This window comes from Drosophila pseudoobscura, chromosome X, assembly GCF_009870125.1.
Source record: "Drosophila pseudoobscura strain MV-25-SWS-2005 chromosome X, UCI_Dpse_MV25, whole genome shotgun sequence".
Taxonomy (NCBI): domain Eukaryota; kingdom Metazoa; phylum Arthropoda; class Insecta; order Diptera; family Drosophilidae; genus Drosophila; species Drosophila pseudoobscura.
In genome coordinates this window covers 43,360,716-43,385,277 of record NC_046683.1, presented here as the reverse complement: position 1 = coordinate 43,385,277, position 24,562 = coordinate 43,360,716, and the positions used below count along the sequence as shown (strand labels likewise).

The window sequence follows — 24,562 nt, the reverse complement described above, 5'->3', positions numbered from 1 at the left end:
TTACGCTCGAAGGCGAATTATGTATGTGTGTGGATAAAAAAATGCATAAAAAGTTTTGCTTCTTTGCGCAGCGAAATGTGCAAACAAAATAAACAATCCGAAAAACACTCATGCACACACAGATACACAGGCACAGACGCATGCAATTATGCCAGATTTACAAATACTCACATGCTTGCTTAGACTCACCCCCACAGCCCCTCACAGCCCCCAGAGCACCCACAGGCCCCACCGCCCTCTTGGCATTTGCATATGTAAATATATTTTAAAGTAAATCTTTTTCCTATCTCTCCTTTTTTCTCATACTTTATTCTCCTTTTTTGTGGCATACTTGTTTAATGCCTCTGCCTCTGTTATTGTTATATTTTGAGAGCCATTTTTAAGCGCTGTATTTGCTGGGAAGAAGGGTTTCGAGGATGTCTACATATACCTTTTGCAATTATCCGCACTCTGAGAAATTTGATCGGATGCACTGCCAAGGCAGGAAAGGAATAAAGAGGGAATACAAATACCGAGGCCTCAGAAGAGAAAAATCGAATTTGTATTTTTGATGTTTAATCAAAAATTTAAAGCAAAACACATCCAATTAAGCTCGAGTACAATTTTGGAAATATATTCATAGTATTTTGGGTTGAATTGAAGTCACAGGAGATTGAATGCTGTGCTGGTCATCCGCTATTCCATTCGTTCCTCCAAAACACTCTTCCGCCTTCTGTTTTTGTTCATACTCGTATTGTTTTTGTTCATTATGCTTTGGGCCTTTGTTGTTGGCCGGGCTTGGCTCTCTCGCCGTTCCCAGCATCTGTGCCGCTCTGTGCCACCTTTTTTTAATGCCTCTTTTGGGAGATTTTTACATTGAGGTGTGTTGATTTTGTTTTAATGCCAAAACAAATTTCTTTTTTGTTCAGAACCTCTTCCTTTGGCAGCTTAATGCCGCAAGCCGATTTCCGCGGTTGCTTTTGGCTCTTGTCGGCGGTTTTCCCCCAGTACTCGCTATTAATTTTAATTACAAACTTTTGGCAGAAAGGCATCTGAATAATTTAGCTCTGAAGCCTGTCCGTGGATGTTCTTAATATAAATTTGTGATAATTTGTGTATCTACATCTCCACAAGCGAGCATTCCCACAAATCAAGTCTTTAATCAAGGTGTTTGTGCTCCAAAACTAACATTTATATTATATTATATTTGAGCACTAGCATATATGTATGTCCGCTCTGCTCGGACCTGGTCTAAGCCACAAGGCAAACACAACATAAAGTTTTCTGTGGTTGTTTCAGTTGGTCTTTTGTCGCCTTATCGCTCTGCCTAAAAGTTTTACACAACTTTTCCCACCAACATCCACACCCACATCCACACCCACACACACTGCGTATGAGTAATTTTTTGTCGGTTTATTATCATATTTTCTACCCCCGCCTGAAACAGCAAACAGGAAAAGCCAACAAAAGGCCTAAGCATTCTTTTACCTTTCCCCCAACTACAAACAGTGGACGGAAAAAGGTTGACAGTGTTTTTTCTTGTTCTTTTGCTTGTTCTTGTTCTTTTTCTTGGTCGACTTCAAGCTCTTCTCTTTTTAGTCAAGTTCAAGAACACAAGCAGCAACAGAAATATGCATAGCTATGAACATTAGTTTCAATTTTTGTTTGCCATTAGAAAAAGTGTGTGTTTTGTAGGTCTCTCCGGCTTACCTTACCTCAGCTCAAGAGCCCAGCCGCACTCACCTTGCCCTCTCTCTCTCTCTCTCTCTCTCACTCTGTCTCGCCATCTCCCTCTGTTCATTTATATCTGTCTCTCTCTGCTTAAGAGCTTGTCGCCGCTGGTAAGTATGCAACACTTTTACTTTTTGCTGCTGCCCCTTCTTTTTTTTTCTTCTCTCCTTCGGGGCGTGTGAAAACATGAAACGAACTGGGACTGGGTCTGCATCTGGCTCTGGCACTGGCGCTGGCACTGGCACTGGCTCTGGGGTCTTTGGTATGGCACCGAACAGGTGATAAAGGGGGGAAGTGGGGGGACAAAGCTGCTTAAAAACACCAAACCATAACAATGTAACGTCTTGTTGATGCTGTTTCTGTTGTTGTTGTTGTTGGAAAATATTTTACACCTTTACACAAGAGTGCAGAATCTATGGGTTGTATGAGGGATGCGGACCTTATCTGGGTTTCCCCAAAAATACACACACACACACACACGCATACAGAAAACTGGCAGAGCCAAAACACAAGCAACAAGGTAAACATTTTGCGGTAATTAAGAAAAATTACCTTGCTCAACAAACCAAACAGGAAAAACGGACCCAAAAACAAGAAAAACAAAAAAACCAAAACAAAAAAAAAGAACTTGCAAAGCAGGTTTGCCGAACCTTTAAATACCCTGGCCGTATCCAAAGGGCCTTCAGTATTCTGATGGAAAATTGATACTTTAATTTGCCTTAACTTTTCCTTGGAACAACTGATCTTTAAATATAAAAATGTAGGAAATCGAACAATAATTTTACATCAGGGATTTTCGTTGAGTTTTAATTCATTTCCATTGATGCTTTGTTGCCGAGTTGAAAGCTGCTCAAAATCCAATTAATCCCAAGGCGGCTATAATATTCAATGAATCAATCTTGGTGATTCCAACTGCCTATTGAAAAACTGAGATTCTACTTTTGTATAGATCCAAGCCAGACGGAGGGAAGGACGGAGGGCCGGAGTCGGAGCGAAGTACTGTGGAGAGCAGTACTTTCTTGAGAGGAGTGCAAATTTTGACCAGCACTATAATGCCTCTGCCAATTATAATACCCTCTGCAAGAAAAGCACAACAGCAAAGCAAAGGCCATAAAGTAGTCCCAGCCAAAGCCCCACACAGGCAGACACGGACACAGACACAGGACAGACTTGGTCAGAATGGACGGACGGACAGACGACAGGAAGACAGTTGGAGTGTCAGCTGTGGCAACCCTCGATGGGGCAGAAGCCGCCCCGTTCCCGTTCCCGTTCCCTTTTTTCCAGCATCACTTTGCGCTGAGTCTCTAAGTTTACCATTTCCTAGTGGCTGCGACTTTTTGGTGTTAACTTTAAATTAGCAGCAAAGTGGAAAGTGTTGTCGGTTGGCTTTTAAAATGTTTTGCGGTGTATTTTATTTATCATGAAGTATATCTGGTCGGGCAATTGCCCGGCCCCTTCTTCGGCTCCGTCCTGCCTGTTGTCCTGGCGTCCTTCCCACCTTGTCCCGGCTGTCATTTGTCTGTCTTGGCCATGTTATAAAAGAATGTGTAAATGTCCTTTTCTTTTTGCTCACTTCACGGCTCCACTGCTCCACAGCTCCACAGCTCCACACTCTTCCTATTTTTTGTATTTTTTTTTGTTCTTTTGTTTAATTTACTTAATGTGCTGCTGGGGTCGGGTCTCTTTATGATGTCTTCTTGGGGACTATTTTTGCGCTCCCTTTTCCTTGTTTTTTCTTGTTTTCCTCGGGATTTTATTTTTTGTTTGGCTCATTTACCTTGAGCGGAGAGAGGGGTGTCCCCGCGTTATCATTAATGTGTGTGCTTACTTCCTTAATTAGTGACGGGGACTGGCCGGAAAATATCGAGTAATAAAACACACAAAAAAGTTCCCAACGCACAGATACGCTGGAGATGGAGATATGCTAATTTATGCACTTAATGAATGTTCCGTGGAGTTTCCTGGGAATTGCTTAGGAATGGGTTTTTAATAGTGAAGTGAATCCAAGGTATCCGAATGTGGTACCAATCACTGGGCAGCATAACTTTCCCTTCATACTGTGATCCGTTCTACAGAACCTTCGAACCATACTTATAGTGTTTTATCTATAGTCTGTCTTCTCCTAGTCCGGGGTACGTGCTAATTTGCAACTTTTATCTAATAGAAAACTTCCTTGAACCATTTCCCGTTCAAATATTAAACAGAACATGCCTTTGTACCACGTTCAAATTAACATCTGAGGAAAATCCAGCATTTACATTGATTAAAACGTAATTGGCTTGAATTGCTGACAAATTGAATTAATTAGGATTTTACACATTCCGCTAGGGCGACGGAGACGGAGAGAGAAAATTTCGACTCGAGCTTGCAACATTTTTACGTGGCGCTGCGCCCTCTGACACATTGCCAATCACCGAAATTTAATTAAAGCAGTCAACTAAGCGCACCATTTACCGCTTAAGTCAAAAACGTATAAGTAATTTCATTAACAATTATGACTCTTGCATCAAAGCCCCCAAGCCGGCAGGAGGGGGGCGTGGCAAGATGGCATTGATGTGTGCCACTTGACAAGGCGGCGGGGAGCGGCGGAAGGAAAGCCCAGGGAAGCGTACCATAAAAAATATTTAAGACGCATACCGCTCCGTGCGGGGTGCGGCGTGTGGCGTGCGCGTGAGTGGCAGCTTTCTCCGTTGCTGTTGTGCTAATAAAATCAAAACTGATTACCACATCATCTTCAACGAGCAGAGCAAAACAGAGAAGAGCAGAAAGGGCAGAACAGAACAGAACAGAACGGAACCAAGCAAAGCCCTCAAGAGAGTCCCAAACAGAGCGCAACGCTCAGAATCGAAGCATGCATATCATATTACACATACGCCACGTTATACAATTTACTTACAACGTCAACGAGCTGAACGTTGACAGACACGCAACACAACACAACACAACACAAGACGAGACGTAACGACACGGTGGCATAAAGGGGGGAGGCACGAGGATGCAGAGTGGGTGGATGAAGACAAATAGATGGCAACAGCGTGACGCACATACATACATGTGTACATATGTGTGGGTATGTGCGTGTCTGGATGAATGTGCGGAAAATGGCAGCGAGAGCAACAGCAACAGCAACAGAAACAGAAACAGCGACAGCAAGAGAGCAAGAGAGCAAAAGCAAAAACAATTAATTAAGTGGGTGGCAAAGAGATTCCATGACTTGGAGCACGGAGCATGGCCTGGCAAAGTGCAGCGAAAGATAAATCGTTTTGCAATAGCGCTATAATTTAATCAAATTTGTCACTTTTACAATTGAGCAGCTCGCGCCAAGACTGAGGGCCCAGAGAACCCTCTCCTCCTGGTGGAATTTATGAATGGGATATCTGGGACAAAAGGTGATGCTGTGTGTGCGTCTGCCTGGCTGCCTGCCTGACTGCCTGGCTGTAACTCAATCTTCTCTCTCCGGGTAGGATGCCGTGTCACGACACCAGCTCTGAGCTTTTCTGTGTGCGGCCAAGTGCGTGCCCTGCGTTCGCACTTTGTAAATTCAATTTGAAATGCGCTCGATGCGCACAAAGGCAGGTACAGTTCCGCCGCGTGCCCGTCTCCGTCCCCACCCGCCAAAAACCCAGCCCCGGCGTCGGCCTCGGCCCCGGCCCCGGCCCCGACCCCGAACACAGCTCCGCTGGCTATTGTTGTTGAGCCGCAGTTAGACCCTTCCGATACCCTACAAGTGACATTACGCAGGGGTCGATCGGGTGTGGGTGTGGGTGGGGGTGGAGGTGAAGCGCCCGATGCAATGATGGCCAAACAAATGCCATCGCTGCCAGGCGGCTAAGCGGTTTGTCAGCCCGATGGGGGCAGAGAGCCCCCACTGGCAATGTTGACGATAAACGTCATGGACGACGGCCGCACCTGGACATGGCCAGCTGCAGAGGAAGTTCCGCCAGTCTGCAGTCTACACTGAGCGTTCAGGTGGAATCGATTGACCGATTCTGTAATTGAATACTGGTGCACCAGCCACACGCATTTTCTGGCAGTGTGCGCCGCGCCGCTGGCATGGAATGCCCGTGGAATTGTCGCTAAAACTGCCAACAAATTCTCAGTTACGCGCTCACGTTCATGGTGATCACACACAGATAAAAGCCCACGCACACACACACCCACACAGAGCTAACTTCAGAGGTGCCCAAGCACCTCTCTGGGAATGCACGAACCAATTTCAACAAATCTCCCTCCTGCGGGTGGCACCCACCCACTGCCAGTCAAGCCCAACCTTCTACTGCCATTGCAATGTTAAACATTTTATCAACGATACGCAAAAAAAGACAAAAAAGTAAGAAGGTTTTAGTCGAAAACAGTCCAACTGTTGGATACCCAGCAATAGCAATCGAGAGAAATCTCCATCGCACTCGCGATGGCTGGTGGCTGGCAAGAACGATATATAACTGAACTAATGATAACATAATTGAATAGATATTTAATGTAGTACTTTCTAATGCCATACACCCATGTACTCGACGAATGCAGGGTATTCAAAACGGGAGAAGAGCGAAACTCGTTCGAATTTTTAAACAAAAATCCAAAAACGTTGGCCATAAACGAACAGGTAACCAAACCATTGGGGAGAGCAAGTATTGAAAGAGAGGAGAGTGGGGAGTGGGGAGTGGCGAGGGGCCTGTTGGAGCTTCCTGGATGTTATTTTTCAAACATCAAATGTTCGGGGCAACGTTGACGTCAACACCAATGGGAGACCAGGGCCAAAGCGACGCTTCTTCCAGCTGTTTTGTGGATGAAGGCATCGTTCCCTTCTTTCGTCCTTTCGTCCAATGGTCCCAATTGGCTGCATTTCCCAGGTCGACCATCCCAGCCCCACCCCCACCATCCTGTCACCCCTCTGGCGCTCCACCTGACCTGACCATTTATTGCAATATCAGAATGTTTCCTTTCCGCTCTTGAAAATGATTGAAAAATATTCGTTGTTTTGAGTGGAAACTTCTTCCATGGGTCTCCTCTTTAAAGTTGACTTTAATTTTTCGATTTATATGGTCTGCTTGCAGGGAATCCTACAAGGAATAATGCTCAGGCTTCTACTGGTTCATGTAATAACGATATGTGTGCTACTAAAGAATGTTAAGTCTGGTGTGCCTATTGGTAAGTCAACTAACGATATAATCGAATGAATTTGACCCCTTACGAGCAGCTCTCGTGGCTGTCCTTTGTCCTTGAGTAAACAATGTTATTACCAATGCGTTACCGTCTCGTAGGAACCGGCGGCCCATCAATTATCTTGGAAGGCAAAGATGCTTTGTTAACCTGTGTCGTGTCTGAGAACTCCATCAACAATACAGTGATATGGAAAAAGGGTGACGAGATTCTGACCGCCGGCACAGTGCGGGTAACCAAGGATCATCGTGTGCGCATCCTGCACGATGAGAGTAAGTCCTAATGCATCACACGAACCCCCAAGAACAGTAACCGACCACAATTATTTGGTGTTGCCATTCAGATCCAAAGGGTAAGAATCTGGAGACGGGCGGTGAGGTTTGGGTGCTTTTGATCAAGAATCTCAAGGCCGGCGATTCGGGGGCCTACAAATGTGAGCTCAACTCCGATCCGGTCCTCCGCAGCATCCACATACTGACAGGTGAGTGAGGAACCTCCCATTCCCCTCCCCATCCAATTTAAGCTGACCACCATCTGCCCAATAGTCAAGCAGCTGCAGTCGTCGACAGGAGGGCCCACCAATGGCACGGATGTGTCCGCGGCCGAGTCGAGTGACGTGTTCCTGCTGCCCCCGCCGCTTGACGCGCAGGACAATCGCAGCTTCTGGCGGCCCAGCCAGGTGGCCCCGCTGGTGACCCACGACTTCACAGAATGCTGCGAGCGCGGAAATGTCTCGGCCCAGTGCATGGGCTTCTGCAACGTACACAACATCCTGGATGGGACGACGGGCATCGATCCGGAGGCCTGCGAGAAGGACTTCCCCAGCATAGTGCGATGCATGGCCGACGGACGCAATCACGTGCCCTGCTGCGTGGACAAGCAAATACCGGACCTGTGCCAGGACATGTGTCGGGGCGAGTACACGCCATTCACGGACAGGCTGAAGACGCGCGTCTCCTGTGTCCAGCACACGCTCAGCGGTCTGCAGTGCATCCTAAAGGGTGTCCAGCTGATTCCGAGCATGCCCATCTTCGTGACCATCGAGAACGTCAGCGAGACGAGCGTGAGCATCGGCTGGACGGCGCCGGAGAAGCTCACGGACCGTGTCTCCAGCTACACGGTAAACGTGACTACCCTGCACAGCTTCGACGAGGACGAGTTGAGCGGCGAGATCGTCCACAGGACGGCCGCGGACTCGGCGGAGTCTGTGGCCCTGCACAATGTGCCCGCCAACCAGACCCAGCTGAAGCTCGACGGCCTCACCCCGCTCACCATGTACGCCGTGATCGTGACGGCTGTCAACGAGTTCGGTTCCAGCTTGCCGAGCGAACGGCTGCGCTTCTTCACCCACACGAGTGCCTCGGCCGCAGAGTCACGGGCCGGCACCACCGACAAACAGATGATGCCCACGCTGCCCGACATCCGGCAGTGCTGCGAGGACAATGGCATGACCCACCGCATGTGCCTGGACAAGATGTGCGATCCGCAGAAAACCGATCTGGCCACGCTGCCCGACTTCATGGTCTGTGCTCCCTGGTCGAACATCACCTTTACCTGTCTGGCGAACAACATTGATCATACGCCCTGCTGCCGCTCTCGGGGCATTCCCTCCGCCTGTTTTCCACTGTGTGCTGGCAAGCTGACGTCCCTGGACTTTAGTTTGTTCAAGTAAGTCCACACCAATATTTGTAATCCATCTCTGCATCCCCTGCAATGAATTGATTAACCAATTAGGCCCAAATACTCCCATCCCCATCACCAACATAGATTTCTCCAATCACTTTACATACATATCTAGGGATTTGAAGGCACTCATTTTGGAATTCCTGCTAATGACGACGCTGTGTGGAACGAGTTTTTACCAAATGCCAATTACAGTTCTGTTCTGTCTGTTTTCGTGCAGATGCCTGCGCTTCATGTCCGAGTACAGCAGCTGCCTGTTCCAGGGATATGGCGTGCTGGCCGATCCCCCATCCAAGCTGCGAACGGTGGCCAAGACGGACAACTTTGTGATTTTGGACTGGAATAAGCCGAAGCGCCTGGCCGACACGGTCAGCACATATCATGTCAAGTTCCGACGTCTCGGTGTGGGCGATGACTATCTGACTGTGGAAAAGGTATCCTATCCCCAGTAAATTTGCTCCCTCCTGTTGTTTGGCTAATTCATTAAGCTCCGCAGCGCCAGCCACCACTGATACTTGAGGGCCTCGAGTCGGACATCTACTACGAGTTCTATGTGGTCTCAATAAATGCGTACGGCAAGAGCGAGCCGTCGCCGCGCCTGATTACCCGCACCCAGCCCGCCGAGCCCGTCCAGGCCCCGACGTCCAGATATAACATGACAACGTGTTGCCAAGCCTCGGGTTTGCTGCCCCAGTGCGCCCCACTCTGCTCCTACAACATTCGCCTGTCGGACATTGAGCGCCTAGGTCCAGCATGTCGAGCACAAATGCGTAAGTAGCATCTGCAGGACTGGGTCTCATCTCATCCCCTTCCCGTCTTCCTTCAGTGCTTACACACTGAAAACACTAATTAGTGCCAGGATATATATAGGGGACCAGGGACATACTCCTACTCGTACTCGCACCGGGAGTGGGGGGAGTGGGAAGTGGGAAGTAGGACGGGAGACGGGAGAACAGGCCTATTGTTCTGCCCTGGTTGGGCCTTTTTGTTAATTTAATGAGCTCGTTTTGCAGTTTTCGCTTCGTTTCGTATCGTTTGCCGATGCAATTTGGAATATTAAGTGGATACTCTTGTCATTGGGCATAATGAATTTTTCGTACTTATGCAAATCAATTTTTAGTTAATTAGTCGCACACAATGACCAAAATGGCAGGCAGGCAGACAGCCAAACAGGCAGACAGCCAGCCAAACAGGCAGACAGCCAGCCAAACAGACAGACAGACAGGAGGAGTCTTTATCTGCCTATCTTTTGATAGGATATTCGTACAATGTTTTCATCAACGAACTCTGCCTGTAATACCTTTGTCAGTGAGGCTGGGCTTTAAGGTTATTTCCAATTTTTTACTTAAATTTAAAGCTGATTTTTTGTACAAGTATAATAGATTCAGCGATTATGTCCGTTTTGCTCGACCATTTTGTCCATCCACACAATTCCGCGCTCGTGATTATTCCCATTTCTATCGCCAAAAAAACTGGGTCAAGTGGTGTTTTGGTTTGATTGGTTTGATTTTGAATAGAGCGAATCAAATAATAATCTATTGTTGCAAGGTCGGGTCTACACGGTGGAAATGGCATCATATCCCAATGTAGATCCAATAACATTTGGCCGCTGATAAAAGATGTACATTATTAGGTGTATTTCCTTTAAATATTCCCATATTTCCAGATATCTTTAGGTGGTAGCACAGTGGGTGAACTTACAAATCTAGCTGGAAAAAATCCATAGCTTCTGAAGTATTTAATATAACATAAATCGACTTTTACAAGAATATGTATGTAGAAAAAATGTTAATTTTCAAAATAGAGAACAACTTTTTTGCTGGTTAGTTTTTAGATGGAGCAAATAATACCAATAACTAATATTTCGATTAAAATTTGCCACTGTGTAGACCAGGATACCCCATCGAAGTGGCAAGTTCAGCTGCAGATGCAGAGTGGTTGAATATCATCCCAATTTCGTGCCACATGGCGTATGGGCAATGTTTTCCCGTTGAGCCAGTTAAGCCACTTATTCAATTATTTATTTAAATCTTCAGCCAAAGTATTTTGATTAATTATTGTCACTGTGCAGACGATGGGGTATCCCCATCGAAGTGGCAAAAGTGGACTTTTTATATATTTTTATGTTTTGCCAGCATCAATTTTACCTCGAATTTCGTGGTGTTCTTGGCCCTGGTCGTCTGGGTAACGGCGGTTTTCATCAACCATTCCCTTGTGCTCGTCGTCATCAGACGTTCTACTTCGAAGCCTCCAGAATGTAATTTCTCAGACCATAGTAGGATGGCTTTCTTTCCTTTTCGGAAGTATATTAGCAATTTATGCAGAAAATTTGTTTTTTTATTTTTAACCAACTTGTTGTCGATTGTATTTCTGTTTTAAAGTTTAAAATTGTATTTTGAGACCAATAAATCTGCCACATTTGTGCGAGTTGTGCAAGAAACACGCTACAAAAATGTGGACATTTTGTTGAATTATTAGCAAAGATTTAAGGTTAAAGATATTTTCTTATGAGTTGAGCAAGCCCCAATTTAAAATAATCTCTTCAGGGGAATACGAATCTGAAAGGACTTTTTCGGCAGCACAATAATTGAGTCAACTGGGAACTATAACGAAACAATGCGGGGTCCCTTGTATAGAAAAGCCAAACTATTGATTATTTTAAAATTGATTTATTTCTGAAAATTTTGTGACTGTGAATATTTAACAGCTACACTTTAAATGTTACGCACTTTAGTCGTCGGAAAACACCAGCCAACAAAGATACTCTCCATCAAAATAATTCAATAGCCACTTTGGCCGAAAGATGACTGGGCAGAACCCCAATCCCCAATCACCTTGTCTTGCCCATGATGGGGAATCTTTTGGTTAATTTCCTGTAAATTGGTCCAAGTTGTTGACTCATGGGAAATCCTTTAGAGTGGCGGGTATTTGGGAGTAAATTTGTAAATTGATGACTTCATGTCACAAAATGAACCATAACATTTGCTAATGCGAGTATCTCCGTCCCAGAGAACAATGAGCCGTAACTGAGTGGCAGGCAGGCGGGGAGGCGGTTGGCAGTTTATGCAAATTCAGCCACGATATTAACCAAGTTTTCCTATCCCTAGCCATACTGGCACGCTGTGCAGCTGGCGGACGTGATCACAGTCCGTGCTGCAGTCGACGCGGCGTCATTAACGCCTGTATGCCCCTCTGCCGCGGCGTCATGCCACTTGCACTGACCACCAAATCGGCAACAGCAACTGCTGCAACAAATAGTGCCAGTAGCGGAGCAGGAGCCGGAGCAGCCTCAACATCTGCATCATCATCATCATCAGTAGCTGGAGCATCAACGACGGGAGCAGGCAGTGTGCCCGATTGTTTATCATATGCCGGGAACATTCTGCAATGCTTTGAGGAAGGTAAGTTGTAGTCATGGCAGCTGCCAGAACCTGTCTATATCTGTGCCTGTATCTCCCTCCGAATACGTTCTGCTGTAGTGGTGATGAGCACAGCTGTGACTGCAATGAACGTGAATGAAGGGAAGAGCTCGATTCAAGAGCTGGCAGACTGCCAATCTCCACTTGGGAAATGCAGCAATTGTACAGATTTTCCAAGTTAAATTAAGTGAAAGATGTGTGCGCCTTCAAGATGTGAAGAGATGAATCATTATCCCAATATTAGGCGCACTTTCCTGCAACAACTTCGGCCAAAGGCCATCACTGTGAATGCAGCACAGTCTCAGTTCACAGTTACAGTCATAGTCGCAGCTCCTGCTGCCGTCACTGGGTTTCTGGTCACACCCCGTCCGTTGTGTGTCTGTGTTTGTCTTTCTGTTTATCGATGGGCTGGTGCTGGTGCTGGTGCTGGTGATGGTCCTTTGTCCGGGCCTGCCTGCTTGCTGGGGCTTGTGTTTGCAGCTAATTCTGTTTGTTCAATTGCGTGTCTGTGCACGTCGAGCATACGCACTGTTGCACGCCATTGTGCGCTAAATTATTTGGGCAGTGCTTTAGGGCGCACCAACCACAGCATGGCAGACAAAACCAATATTGGCCAATTAAAGTTGCATTATAAAACAAAACACCATCTCTCTGTCTCCCAGGCACACAGAACATTCCCGGACCCCCCGAAGATGTGCATGCGACATTTGTGAACCAGACCAGTCTCAGTCTGGCCTGGACAGCGCCCGATGTGGAGAGCAGCAGCAGCGGCAGCAGCAGCAATGGCAGCAGCAGCAGCAGTGGTATTAGCAGCAGCACATCACCAGGTGATATGGTAACCGGCGACGAGCTGGCAGCTGGAGCTGTGGCTGTGACCGGAGAGGTGGTCGCACCAGCGGATGCAGCCAAGGAGCCGTCCATCGGCGATGCCACAAGTGAAGCGGAGGATATTGATTTTATTGTGCAGTATGGCAGAGTCAATAACATGACCATGTACGAGACAGTTGCCAAATTGGAAAATGTGAGTATATTTCTGGATGGACAATAGACACTCCACACACAGACTTTTCCCCCATAACTATCCTACCATCACTACCATTCCTCCGTCCCTCTACCCGCACCTGTGACTGGCTTGGCAAAAGGTTCCTCCATCGGGATTGGAGACACAATGGAGCACTTCATTTGCATGGGGGCTGGGGTCTGGCCCTACAGCATGGGGCCTGGGCCTGGGCCTGGCAGGCGGTCCTTATTACGATTTGCCTTTTGGGGCCAAAATGCTGACATTATATATTTCGAGTGCCAATGGAATTGAAAAGAGCTTACAAATTGCCTTGTCTGAGTGCCAGTCCGACGCAGGACAATAACCATTTCCAAAAACTTTTGGCTTAGGGAACACTGCCAGCCGAATGTGCCGACAAGTTAATGAACAGAAGCTCGAACTAGCTTCGGTATGCGTATCTTCCAGCAGAGCCTGGAGAAATCTGTTCAAAAAGTATGAGAGAGAGACGTCCAGCTCTTCGGCCCCTTTGAGTTCTTAAAAATCCAACCATATCAACGGATCTCTATTGCTATTAGTGTCGGATGAACGCACAGACACATTTAGAATGGCTTGACTGTGAGTGGATTTATTTGAAGCCATATATTTCTGTGAATATTTAGGAATACGAAACCTGTTTACGACAGCTCAGAAAATAACATATCTAACACAATTAATAAGCGAAAAACAGTCGCGCTTCCAGCACCTCCATTCCATTTGGGGTGGGGTTGGGGTTGGGATGCTTCAAAAGTATAAGTTCAACTGCAGATGCAGAGTGGTTCAATGTCACAATTTCGTGCCACATGGCGTATGGGCAATGTTTGCCCGTTGAGCCAGTTAAGCCACTTATTCAATTATTTATTTAAATCTTCAACCACCGAGTAAATCTCACTAAATGCATATATCGACGGCCATTGTTTATCCACCAAATGAAATCAATTGAAATTCTTCCCGCTCTTCGACCAAATTTCCACTGCAATCCTCTTCAACCAAAATATATTCACCCTACATACATACATATACATTCTCGTAGAAATATATTTATATATAAGAACTTTTTTTATTGGTCAGCCATCGCTAATCCAATTCAATGTAATAATCTTTGAACTCTGTCCAAAGGGGGGATGTGGATGTGGCTGTGGCTGTGGATGTGGCTGCGGATGGGTTAGCTTTGGGAGCTTTTGATACGAAGCTATGGGTAAAGTTTTTGACGCCAGCTCGTCGATGCCTGAAGAGGGGCAGGGTGCGAACTGGTGCGTACTAGGTACTAGGGGGCTTATGGACGCCATATGCATGGGCAACGTGAAAACGTGACTATAAACTGGAAAAAATGCAGGCGATCCAACGCAACTAAAAAAAGAAACTACAAAAAAACAAAAACGAGTAAAGAGTAACCAAACCAAACAACGGACCAAAGTTGGCTCGAGCTTTGCCATTGGCATTGTTCATGTTGTTGTTGTTGTTGTTGTTGTTGCTGTTGTTGTTGTTGTAATTTTTGTTTGTTTTTGCAAATGTAATATTTGGCGTTGTTGTTGCTGTAGTTATTGGCTGCTGTTGTCACACATCAACGCGCACTGCTGGCAGCTGGGCCTGCTGTTGCTGTTGTTGTTGCTGTTGTTGCTGTTGCTGCTGGTGCTGCTGGTGCAGCATCACGGCCATCCACAGAGTTATTGGCCTCGAAAAAGTTGCAAATGCTAAAAAATACGACAGCAGCAAAAGCAGCAAAAGCAGCAAAAGCAACAATAGCAACAACGCTGCCAAGAGTTTGTCGCGTGTTGATGCGCACAGAAATGTATTTAACGTGGGGTCGATGGTGGCCGAGCTGATGCCCGGTGCGGGGGAGGGGCCATACTCAACCTGACCACGACGACCTGCCAATGATGCCCCCAAAGCCTCCGCATCGATGGGAGATGAGCGCGTGTTTGAAAAGCAACCGAACCCCGTTACCACCACCCGATGACGAGTTACATACCGATAGTTCTGTTATCAGTCTTCACCCAGAATCGATAAGGGAAGATCCTTCTCGGCAGAGGAGTTCTATGAACACCCTTCATCCACTGTGAATCGGTTGTTACTTGAGAATTCCCTTCAAAGAGAGCTCCTCTGGAATCTGCCCGCGTATCTTCCATCACGCGGCCATCACTAGACCGAAAAACGAATCGATATGGGAGATACCGTGTGGTGTCAGCATTGCTTCGCAGTTTTTCCTTTTCTTCTTTTTGTTGCTGGTGCTGTTGCTGCTGCTGCTGCGGGAAAATTCGTTCGCCCTCTTCGATGGCGATGGTCTGGGTTTTGTTTGGCTGCTTTGGTCAGCAGGGCACGCAGCTGTTGCGGCTGTTGTTGTTGGCTTAACTTGGGGCTAGCTTGGCTTGGCTTAAATGCTTTTCAGTTTCAGTTTTTTGCGCTGCTGCTGCTGCTGCTGCTGCCACCGCCTGGTGGTGTCAAATGGTTTAAACGCGCCTCTCTGCAGATCTTCCGCCGCCCCGGCTGCCGCTCCGCCACCCGACCGGATGGGTTATGGTATCGTATATATCGTATAGGTTCATGGCTATCGCCGCAGTCTGCAATGCGTTGACTCAGTGTGACACTTTTATGGACAAACTTAATTGCTTTTGGACGTGTCAGAAATACTGTTCCGGAGCGGCAGCTCTCCGCTAAATATCAATGGGGAAATGAATGGAAATGGCGTAGTCAGCCGTTGGGCCAAGACTAATGGACGGTCCACAGTTTCATCTGTAAATGGGTTCACCCCATCGTCCCAAGCAAAACCCAACCAAAGCTAACCAAAATGTTAACATTAAAGGTAATTTCCCAGCCAATACCAAGACCAAGACCAAGACCAAGACTTCTCTGTTTTTCCTCTTGGGCCGCATCGGCCTACTCTGCCTCTTCTTCAACCCTTCCCGATTGAATCAGTGCCAATAATTTGGCAATTTCTATTCGTCGCCAATGCACGGCGGCATTGTGTCACCAACATCAACATCAATAGCAACAGCAACGACACAACGACATCAACAGCACACAAAAACATTATTCGACTCTACAGGATATTACGTACCATCTAGGAGCGGATAGGGGAGGGGGCACGAAAATGGAGAACGGAAATAGAAGGTTTTCCTCGACAGTCGCATTTTTCCAATGACTCCCGAAAAGACGTAACTTTTGTGATGATTTTTAGGGCCACCGCTCTGCCCGCTCGGCTCCACTCGTCTCCACTCGTCTCCACTCGTCTCCACTCTGCTCTGCTCCGCGTTAGTTGGAGTTGACTTTTATTTCTCTGCTGTTCTGTTTGTGCTGCCAAACACACGACCATAAAAAACTTTTTAATGTAGCCTGCAACAGTGACAAAAAATACACCGCAAACGGAAAGAAAAGACTGCGGGGGGGAGGGCGGACGGTGGACCCCGAGAGCTGACCACGACCATGCCAGAAATTAGACACATTAAATATTCTGATACAGTTGCGAAGGAGGGGAGAGGGGAGCGGAGAGGTATCGTCACCCTCCTGAATCCACCTCCTCGTCCGGTCTCCTGTCCCATGTCTCCTGTCTCCTGTCTGAAGGGGTTATGTTATGGCGATTATGTGCTTTGTCTCTGCAACTCCTGCTACGGGGCCAAGACAACTCCTAAATGAGCAACCAGGGACCTAGTTTTATGGCCGGAGTGTGCCCCGAGTTCATGGAGAGAGAGGGAGAGAGATATCCGTGCAAGACTTGGCGCTAAGCATTTTGAATATTTATTCGTTCAAGTAGTTGCTGGGGACTCACCTAAATTCCTGGCGGGAAGAGGGAGAGGGTTAGGGTGAGGGAGCGGGAACGGCAGCGGGATATCTGCATTAATTATTCAGCCTAGGACCCCGCTCGTCATGCCAATTGTGGCACATTTAAGTTGCGGCTATGTAATTACCCAAAAAGGGACTGGACTGGCTGAAAGACTGAAGGACTGGCCACTAAAGCTAAAGTGACACACAAAATGGCCAACTAAAAGTCCTTGGACTGCTATTAGTGTTTTTCTTTTACCCATTTTCTCTGCTTTTCTTTGGGTTCGGTTCGGTTTGGTTCGGTTTGGTTCGAGAGCCTAATAAATCGTTTTTCGCTTGGCCCTTCTGGCTCTCTATTCTGTTTTGGGGTTTGAATTTAATGCGTTTTAGATAAGTTTCTAATGGAAGGAAATTAGTATTGAGCCGGGCAATTTATTCTCCCGGGGCCCTGCCCACTAAATTATAGTTTATCAGAAATGGGTTTCTGTCTAGCTACCTGTGTCAAAAGGGGTTACTCCCTGGCTGGAGTTGGGATCGGGATTGGGATTGGGATTCACTCCTAAATGGGGTCGTATCGTATTTGACAAGAGCCGTCACAAGCAGCGTGGACAGGCCAAGCGGACCCCGGACCCCGGACCCCGCACTCCGCACTCAAATTGAGATTTACGACTGAGCCTAGGCCCGAAATGGCCAAAAATACAACAAAAACAACAACAAAAAAACCTCTAGCCAAATGCGAGATGAACCCCGTATGAACATATTTAGCGATTTCTGCCGAGCAACACAAACAGCTCTCCGAACAGATGTCCAACATTGGCCCGACATTCTGACACTGACTTACATACTGAAAATGACTCGCAGAGGGGCACGCCAAATCAAATCAAATCAAATTATTTTAGCCAGATTATTTGAGTAGCTGAAACGCTGAGCCGAGCTGTGGATGGAAACAAGTTAATGCAGCCCCGAACCGAACTGACTTTGCTTTTGAAAGCAAACAGCACAGCACACAGCACGGCATACAGCGCGGCCATACTCGTTAAACGAAATAAATTACTTAACGCGCCGCATTTTTTCGCACTGGCCACGCGGCCAAAAATGCAATTAAAGGCCAAAAACCGCACCGACGACGACGACATCTGCAAGAGATTACAAAAAAAAACAGCAAGCAGAGGGCCAAAGAGAGAGAGAGAGAGAGAGAAAAACAGCAGGAGAATCGGGCCTTTGTAAATGATTGAGATGGGTTTTGGAATGGAATGGTCGGGGTGTAGGGTACCCAGGAATTCGAGCTATGGGGGTTCTTCCAAGAATGTCACCCAAATTATTTGCTATCCCCGAATATTAATATTTGGATTGGATTTTGTATTCTATGTTACTGATGTACTGATCAGTTATCAATCATCGGTTGTCAGTCATTCAATAGTTGCATACATCCCCTTGATGGGAATCCATGTGCCACACTCGCTGGCCCCCGTACACTGTGCAGCGCATCCGAATGCCCCACGAAGCTGTAACACCAACAGATTACGCTAACGATTTTTAATGTAGATTTGGCTGGGGTCGAGTGTCTGTCCGTGTCCGTGTCCGTGGCCCGAACTCCATGCATAGACAACTGGCCCCGAGATATAGCTGTCAATTTCGTGGATGGCTTTTGAAACAAAATAACGTCAATGTGGGCAAGGGACATGGACATGGACATTGGGGGAAGAGGGAGAAGGATGACAGGGACCTCGATGAGTTGACTCACTGGGACGGGGACGGGGACTGGGACAATGGAATGAAGCGAATGACCCTCGGATATATGTATGAAGCTGGAAGCTGGAAGCTGACTGACTGACTGCCGGACCGGACCGAATCGGACCGGGTGTGGTGTCGTTTGGTGGGCTAAACACCGCAAATTGCGCTGCGTGGCAGCAATTACAAAAAGTACTAATCATGGCGACATGTCTTTCAGCGAAATCAAGCCAAACCACAGCCACAAGCAGACTAGGACAGACCACACCACACCAGACCAGACCAGACCAGGGGAGCGTTGTCAAATTTGTTTCACTTTAAGCGTATCTGTACCCTGGGAAAGTGTCATGATTTGGAGTACCGCTGGCAAAGATAGCACAAGTCCATAATTGAATTAAGATTTTATCCCAGCGGAACAAATAGACTAGAAATCGAGAGAGAGAGAGCGGGCGCTCTACTTCGTCCATTGAAGGCAGTCAAGGCTAGGGTATTCAAAGCATCCATTCGATTCTTTTGGCTCACTTTATTCATTCGAGTTCTCTAACATTTTTTCATCTTGCTTCTTTTTCTGTTTTTCTGCTCTTTTTGCTCTTTTCAACGCAATTATACACTTAGGAATTGACCACCAATGAGACGAGTATCGATCTGACGAATTTGGAATCGAATGCCTTGTACCGCATTACGGTTGTGACGCGCGGCAAATTTGGCACATCGCTGCCAGCCTCGATGCTGCTGCTGAACACCACCAACATGAGCCGCGAAGGTGAGTGGAATTGGAGCCCAGCTCCTGATTATCTAGTCGCAAGTTGATTTAACCGTTGTGTGTGCCGTTGCAGGTCACGGGGAGGGGGAGGTGGAGGGGGAGGGCACCACCTGGGGCTCACCCTCGCCACCACACTCGCTGACTGTGGTGGCGCACAGTGCCACATGGATGCAGCTGATCTGGCAGCCGCCAGAGTACGCCCATCCCCATGAGCGCATCACCTACAGGTGGGGACGGGGACACGGGTCGGGGCAGTGGGAGTGCCTCCAGTCGGCCACGCTAACGCTCTCTCTATTCCACTCTTAATGCAGGGTCTATCACAAGGCGATGCGGGCCGAGCAATTCATTAAGATTGAAACGAAGCTGGCCTGGCTCCGAATGAACAGCCTCAAGCCGAGCTCCCAGCATGTGCTCTATGTGGAGGCGGTGGGTGAGAGGGGTGTCTCCCTGCCCTCCGAGACGCTCGTTGCCTGGACGGATCCCGCCCTGCCGGCCTTCGTCGATGTGAGTTCTTAGTCGGAATGAATTGGAGACGAATTAAGGGATAACTGGGGGCCATTCTATTCTATTCCACTCCATCCTTCCAGCCCCCCACTGTGCATCCGGCCGACAACATTGCCGAGGGAGGTTCCATGACCATCCTCTGTCTGGCCCTGGGCAATCCGGCTCCAACGATTTCGCTCTACGTGGGTGGCCATCTGGTGCGGCAGGACACTTCGCGGCACATGGTCACCGTCATTCACAACGTCTCCGCGGATATGGAGCATGTCTCCTGCTATGCGGACAACGGCTATGGGGTGCCGATGCAGGCGACGCGCCGAGTCAATATCTGCTGTGAGTAATGGGGCATAAGAGGATCTCCAAGCAGCTAATTGTGGGACCTCTTTCCGTTTCAGACCCTCCCAAGATCCAGGCAGCTGGCATCACCGTGGCCTCTTTGGGCGATGAAATCGAACTGCGGTGCACCGTGGACTCCAAGCCGGCGCCCAAGACCATTTTCTGGCGCGAGAAGGACGGCCGAGTGCCGGTCATCAATGGCGGCAATTACTTCATCTCGGTCAAGGCGAACGAGTCCCGGGCCTCGATCTACACGATGTCGCTGAGGATCAACAAGCTGCAGGCCAACGATGTGGGCGACTACTTCTGCCACGCCGAAAATCCCTTCGGAGACACCACCACCCCAGTCTCCGTGCGCATCCGCAACACCCCCGCCCTCAACCACAACGTGTCCGCGTGCTGCGCGGAGCAGAACGTGTCCCTGGCCTGTCGCAGTGCCTGCAGCTACTACGTGGACTTCGATGCGATTGCCGACCAGCCCGAGTGCATCGTGGACTTTGACAAGCTGATGAGGTGTGCCGCCGATGGATCGGACCATCGCTCCTGCTGTGCGGATGAGCACGTGCCCCGCAAGTGCCTCAACTGGTGCCGCGGGGAGTCGGTGCGCTCCAAGGAGATCTGCAGCCTCCAGTATGGCCGCACCATAGTGGGCTGCTTTGAGAAGAACCGGGATCGCCTGCCGGGACCCCCGGAGAACATTGTGGTCAGTGTGATGTCCGACAGTGAGGTGACTATAAGGTGAGTTGGAGCGAAAGAGTCCCTCGTTAAAGTTCGACCGAGCAGAAGCAGAAGCAGAAGCCATTGGGCTTTGGCTTTGGCTTTAATCCCACGCTAGGACACGTCCCAGCAACTAAGCTAACGCTCTGTCTAAGCTCTTAAACACTTTTGTCCGGAGCGGAAGTAGACTCATCCATTTAGCACACCCGACCCAATACATTCATTATCCTTCTCTCGTGCCTTCCATCCCGTCCTTCTCCCTATCTCCCTCCCATGTGTACGTACGTTGCGAACGAGTGTGTGTGTGTGTGTGTGTGTGTCCGGGCACTAATAGACCGCAAATCCATTAAAGCTGAGATTTTTTATCTCACTTTAATACACTTAGTCAACGTCAAAGGTTGCGCCATAGCGGGGGAGAACGGGCGGCCGGTCGGCCAGGACTTGAACCGGAACCGCATTAAATTTATTAAAATTCCAGACGAGTCCTGCGCCTGCAACAATATTACCAAGCACTCATAATACGGCGCCGCTCTATGAAAACTATTTCATTACAGATGGGATGCGCCAACAAAGAATCCAAATGCCGTTGACGGCTACAGAATATTTTACCACGAGGCCGCCGTCCTGCCGCCAACATCACCCTCCGCACCAGTCCCTGCCGCCTCGGAACCAACTTCTTCAATGGAGCAGTCGGGCATGGATACCCTGGCCCCCATGAATAATGCAACAAGTATGAGTGGCAACGGCAACGGCAGCGGCAACGGCAATGGCAATAGCGCCATGGCAGCTCTCGAGATACGACGCATCGACGTAAAGGACACAACAATAAGCATTAATGGCCTCAAGAAGGATGTGCTCTACGAGCTGGTGGTGAAGGCTGGCAATACGTACGGTGCGTAGGACGAGTGAAGTGGATGATAGTAGATGGCTTTGGGCCTGGCCTGGGGTCGGGTTTTAATTTGCTGACTTGTCTTGCAGGTGCCAGCGTACTCACAGATCCGATTAGATTTACGCTCGGCGAGCATCATGTGACCTCGGCCACCAGCAGCTACTCGAGTGCCGTCGGCACCATCAGCGGCATTGTGGCCAGCATTTTGGCCATCCTCCTGGCCGCCGCAGCCATTGTATTCTACCGTAGGCAGCGCTCCAGCCACGGCAAGTCGGCCAATGGCAATGTGGCGTTCGAGAACCCCACCTACACACGGGGGCTCGAGCAGGTCCAGGTGTGTATAATGATGTTTATGGCTTTCCCCTTCTGCGCTACACGAGGGTATTATCATTTTATCCCGAAAAGTTTTGAGCGCCCAGGAGGAAGCATTTACCACCCGATAAAGGCAACGACCATGTCTGTCCGCATTTTCAGTTTCAGATACTACATAAGTAGCTAGAGTTCTTTGAGGCACTCTGGGTAAAGGTCGGAACTGGCAGGATCGAAAGGGGATTCTCGAAAGAGTTTTAGAAATCAACGTGCAATTCAGACCAATTTCCAACGTCCTGCCTGGCACTACTGTCTCGTGTGGTACTTTTAAAGGAACATTTCAACCTCTAAAGAGGTATTCGAAAACTCGTTCTCGAAATATAGGCTTCTGTATCGTTTTAGCGTCTGTTGCAGCCATCTGTGTTTTAGATACGAGCAGAACTATAAAAGTAGTGTGTTTCTTAGACGTTCATTTGCGTTTTTTTTATGTTATAACTGTCAATGTCTTTTTCTATCCCTGCCACATCAACATCAACATGAACATCAACGACACCCATGCCCGATATGCCACAGCTTCCCACTGTCACATCGGCCATCACGACGCAAAATGGCAACCACCACCACCACCACCACCATCACGGCGGAGGTGGAGGTGGGGGTGTGGGTGCTGGGATGAGCAGCAGTCACGGCAATGGGCGCAATGGCATTGCCGCCACAATGACGACATCCACAACAACAACAGCGCCAACAGTGGCAGCGGCAGCATCTGCAGCATCCTCAGGTGCCACATCGACGGGCCACGGGCACGGGCAAGGGCACGGGCATGGGCAAGGGGGCGGCAGGCAGCACCGGAGTGTGGCGGATGCGGCGCATCACTTCCACAACCCGCTCAGCAATACGCAGTGCAATGAAGTAAATCCCACAATTTATGAAGAGCTCAAACTTGGCCAAGAAGGTGCTGGATTTAAGAAACTTGTGCCATAAATGAAGCACAATAGCAATAAAAACACCAACACCAACAACAACAACAACAAAAACAACAACAACAGTACACATAGAACAACAACAAAAACAAAAACAAAGTATAGCTAGCGAACTTATACATATAGATAGTATATATGTACATACATATATACATATATATTATATATATACATATATACGCTAAATGTAGACATAGGCCGTGTAAACAGCGCGAAGCGCAACCTCAAACAACTACACACGCACACATATACACCAACACAAGCACACACACACACATACACGCGACACACTGTGTACTGCGACATCTTTACAGAATGCATTGCGAGAAATCTTTGGGTAACAATTTTTTTGTGCTTGCAAAAATCTTTTGGGTAGCCTGTAATAAGTAATAAATTTTTAGTATGTAACTGTGATTCAACCAGTAAAAACAGACAAAAAACCATGTAATATAATTAACTAATTGGTAATGAAAGTAAGCAAAACTAAAAAAAAAACTGATTGAAAGAAAATACCAATGAATAGTAAAAATCTATATACGCTAAATTTGTTTTGTCTTAGTTTGGGCTCAGCATTAATTGTAGAGTTAATTGCAGGCTCAGCTATTAATGGTACTCGTAAGCCAATTGCTTTATTAGTTGTGGGTCTCATTTTCATTTCGATGTATTCGCTGTATTTGATTTGTCGCTTGGTTTCTCTCAGTGTGCGTGGAAGTAAACAACCATAGAGTACGATATTAAAAGATGCCTGTCAGTACACCCCTGCCAGCCTCCCGCAACCGACTAGCATCATCCTCATGTTTACGCCTTTCTCGGTGCTTCTCATTTTGATGAGGAGGACGATGCCAGATGGAAGATGGAAGCCTCCCTCTCTGACGGCATATTTGTTCGTGTAATGTTGCATACGTTATGGCATCTAGAACACCCGAACACACATGCGTACACATACACATGTGTGTGGTGTGTCTGCCTTGGTATTATTAGCAAAAGGGCGCATCAGATGAAGGAGAAAGCAGCCAGAACAAAGTTTAACTTTCTTATGTAAATTTCTTTTTATTACAATACTTGTATCTGAAAGAGATGAAGATGAAGAGGAAGATGATGATGAAGAGGAAGAAGGAGGGGAAGGAGTTTTGCCGCTCTCCACCATGATACACTCATAATCCGCTATGATATGATACTGATATGGATGATGCCATCACACCGACAGGCTGTGCCACAAGAGATTATTATAATTTAGTTACGAAGGCAAGTCGACGTCGACGTCGACGGATCCGGCGACACTTGTGCGGCGATTCCTCTTGCAAAATAATCAAAAAATGCGCAGATTTTCCTCGTATGATTTCAGTATGTAAAGCGTGTAAACAGCGATAGAGTAAACTTCATAAATGTCAAGCAACATGAGCCCTTTCCTTTCCCTTGAAATGCCCTGGCATCGGGCATCAGAGCACACAAGTCGTTTCCTCTCCTTTCAAATTCCACTTTAATAAGTAAGCAGGAGCTGAGTTCCAGTTGAGCTCTTGGTCCCATCAAAATGTTGCTGGTCTGTGCTGTGCCGTGCTGGGTTGT

General features: G+C 47.7%; 1 protein-coding gene across 2 annotated transcripts in view; it reads left to right on the top strand.

Moving 5' to 3' along the window:
- The window catches only part of LOC4813049 (Ig-like and fibronectin type-III domain-containing protein 2), a 72,903-nt gene extending 49,363 nt beyond the window's left edge, over nucleotides 1-23,540 (top strand). For both annotated transcript variants that reach the window (XM_015187123.2, XM_015187124.2), the window contains exons 3-18: nucleotides 6,765-6,858; nucleotides 6,972-7,142; nucleotides 7,214-7,351; nucleotides 7,416-8,538; nucleotides 8,774-8,987; nucleotides 9,050-9,323; nucleotides 11,661-11,954; nucleotides 12,635-12,993; nucleotides 19,114-19,261; nucleotides 19,335-19,488; nucleotides 19,573-19,765; nucleotides 19,849-20,095; nucleotides 20,158-20,836; nucleotides 21,370-21,707; nucleotides 21,794-22,038; nucleotides 22,587-23,540. In XM_015187123.2, the coding sequence (XP_015042609.2) occupies nucleotides 6,765-6,858; nucleotides 6,972-7,142; nucleotides 7,214-7,351; nucleotides 7,416-8,538; nucleotides 8,774-8,987; nucleotides 9,050-9,323; nucleotides 11,661-11,954; nucleotides 12,635-12,993; nucleotides 19,114-19,261; nucleotides 19,335-19,488; nucleotides 19,573-19,765; nucleotides 19,849-20,095; nucleotides 20,158-20,836; nucleotides 21,370-21,707; nucleotides 21,794-22,038; nucleotides 22,587-22,997 (5,082 nt within the window). In that variant the 3' untranslated portion in view covers nucleotides 22,998-23,540. The remainder of the gene's footprint in view (nucleotides 1-6,764; nucleotides 6,859-6,971; nucleotides 7,143-7,213; nucleotides 7,352-7,415; nucleotides 8,539-8,773; nucleotides 8,988-9,049; nucleotides 9,324-11,660; nucleotides 11,955-12,634; nucleotides 12,994-19,113; nucleotides 19,262-19,334; nucleotides 19,489-19,572; nucleotides 19,766-19,848; nucleotides 20,096-20,157; nucleotides 20,837-21,369; nucleotides 21,708-21,793; nucleotides 22,039-22,586) is intronic.
- The last annotated feature ends 1,022 nt before the right edge of the window (nucleotides 23,541-24,562 follow it).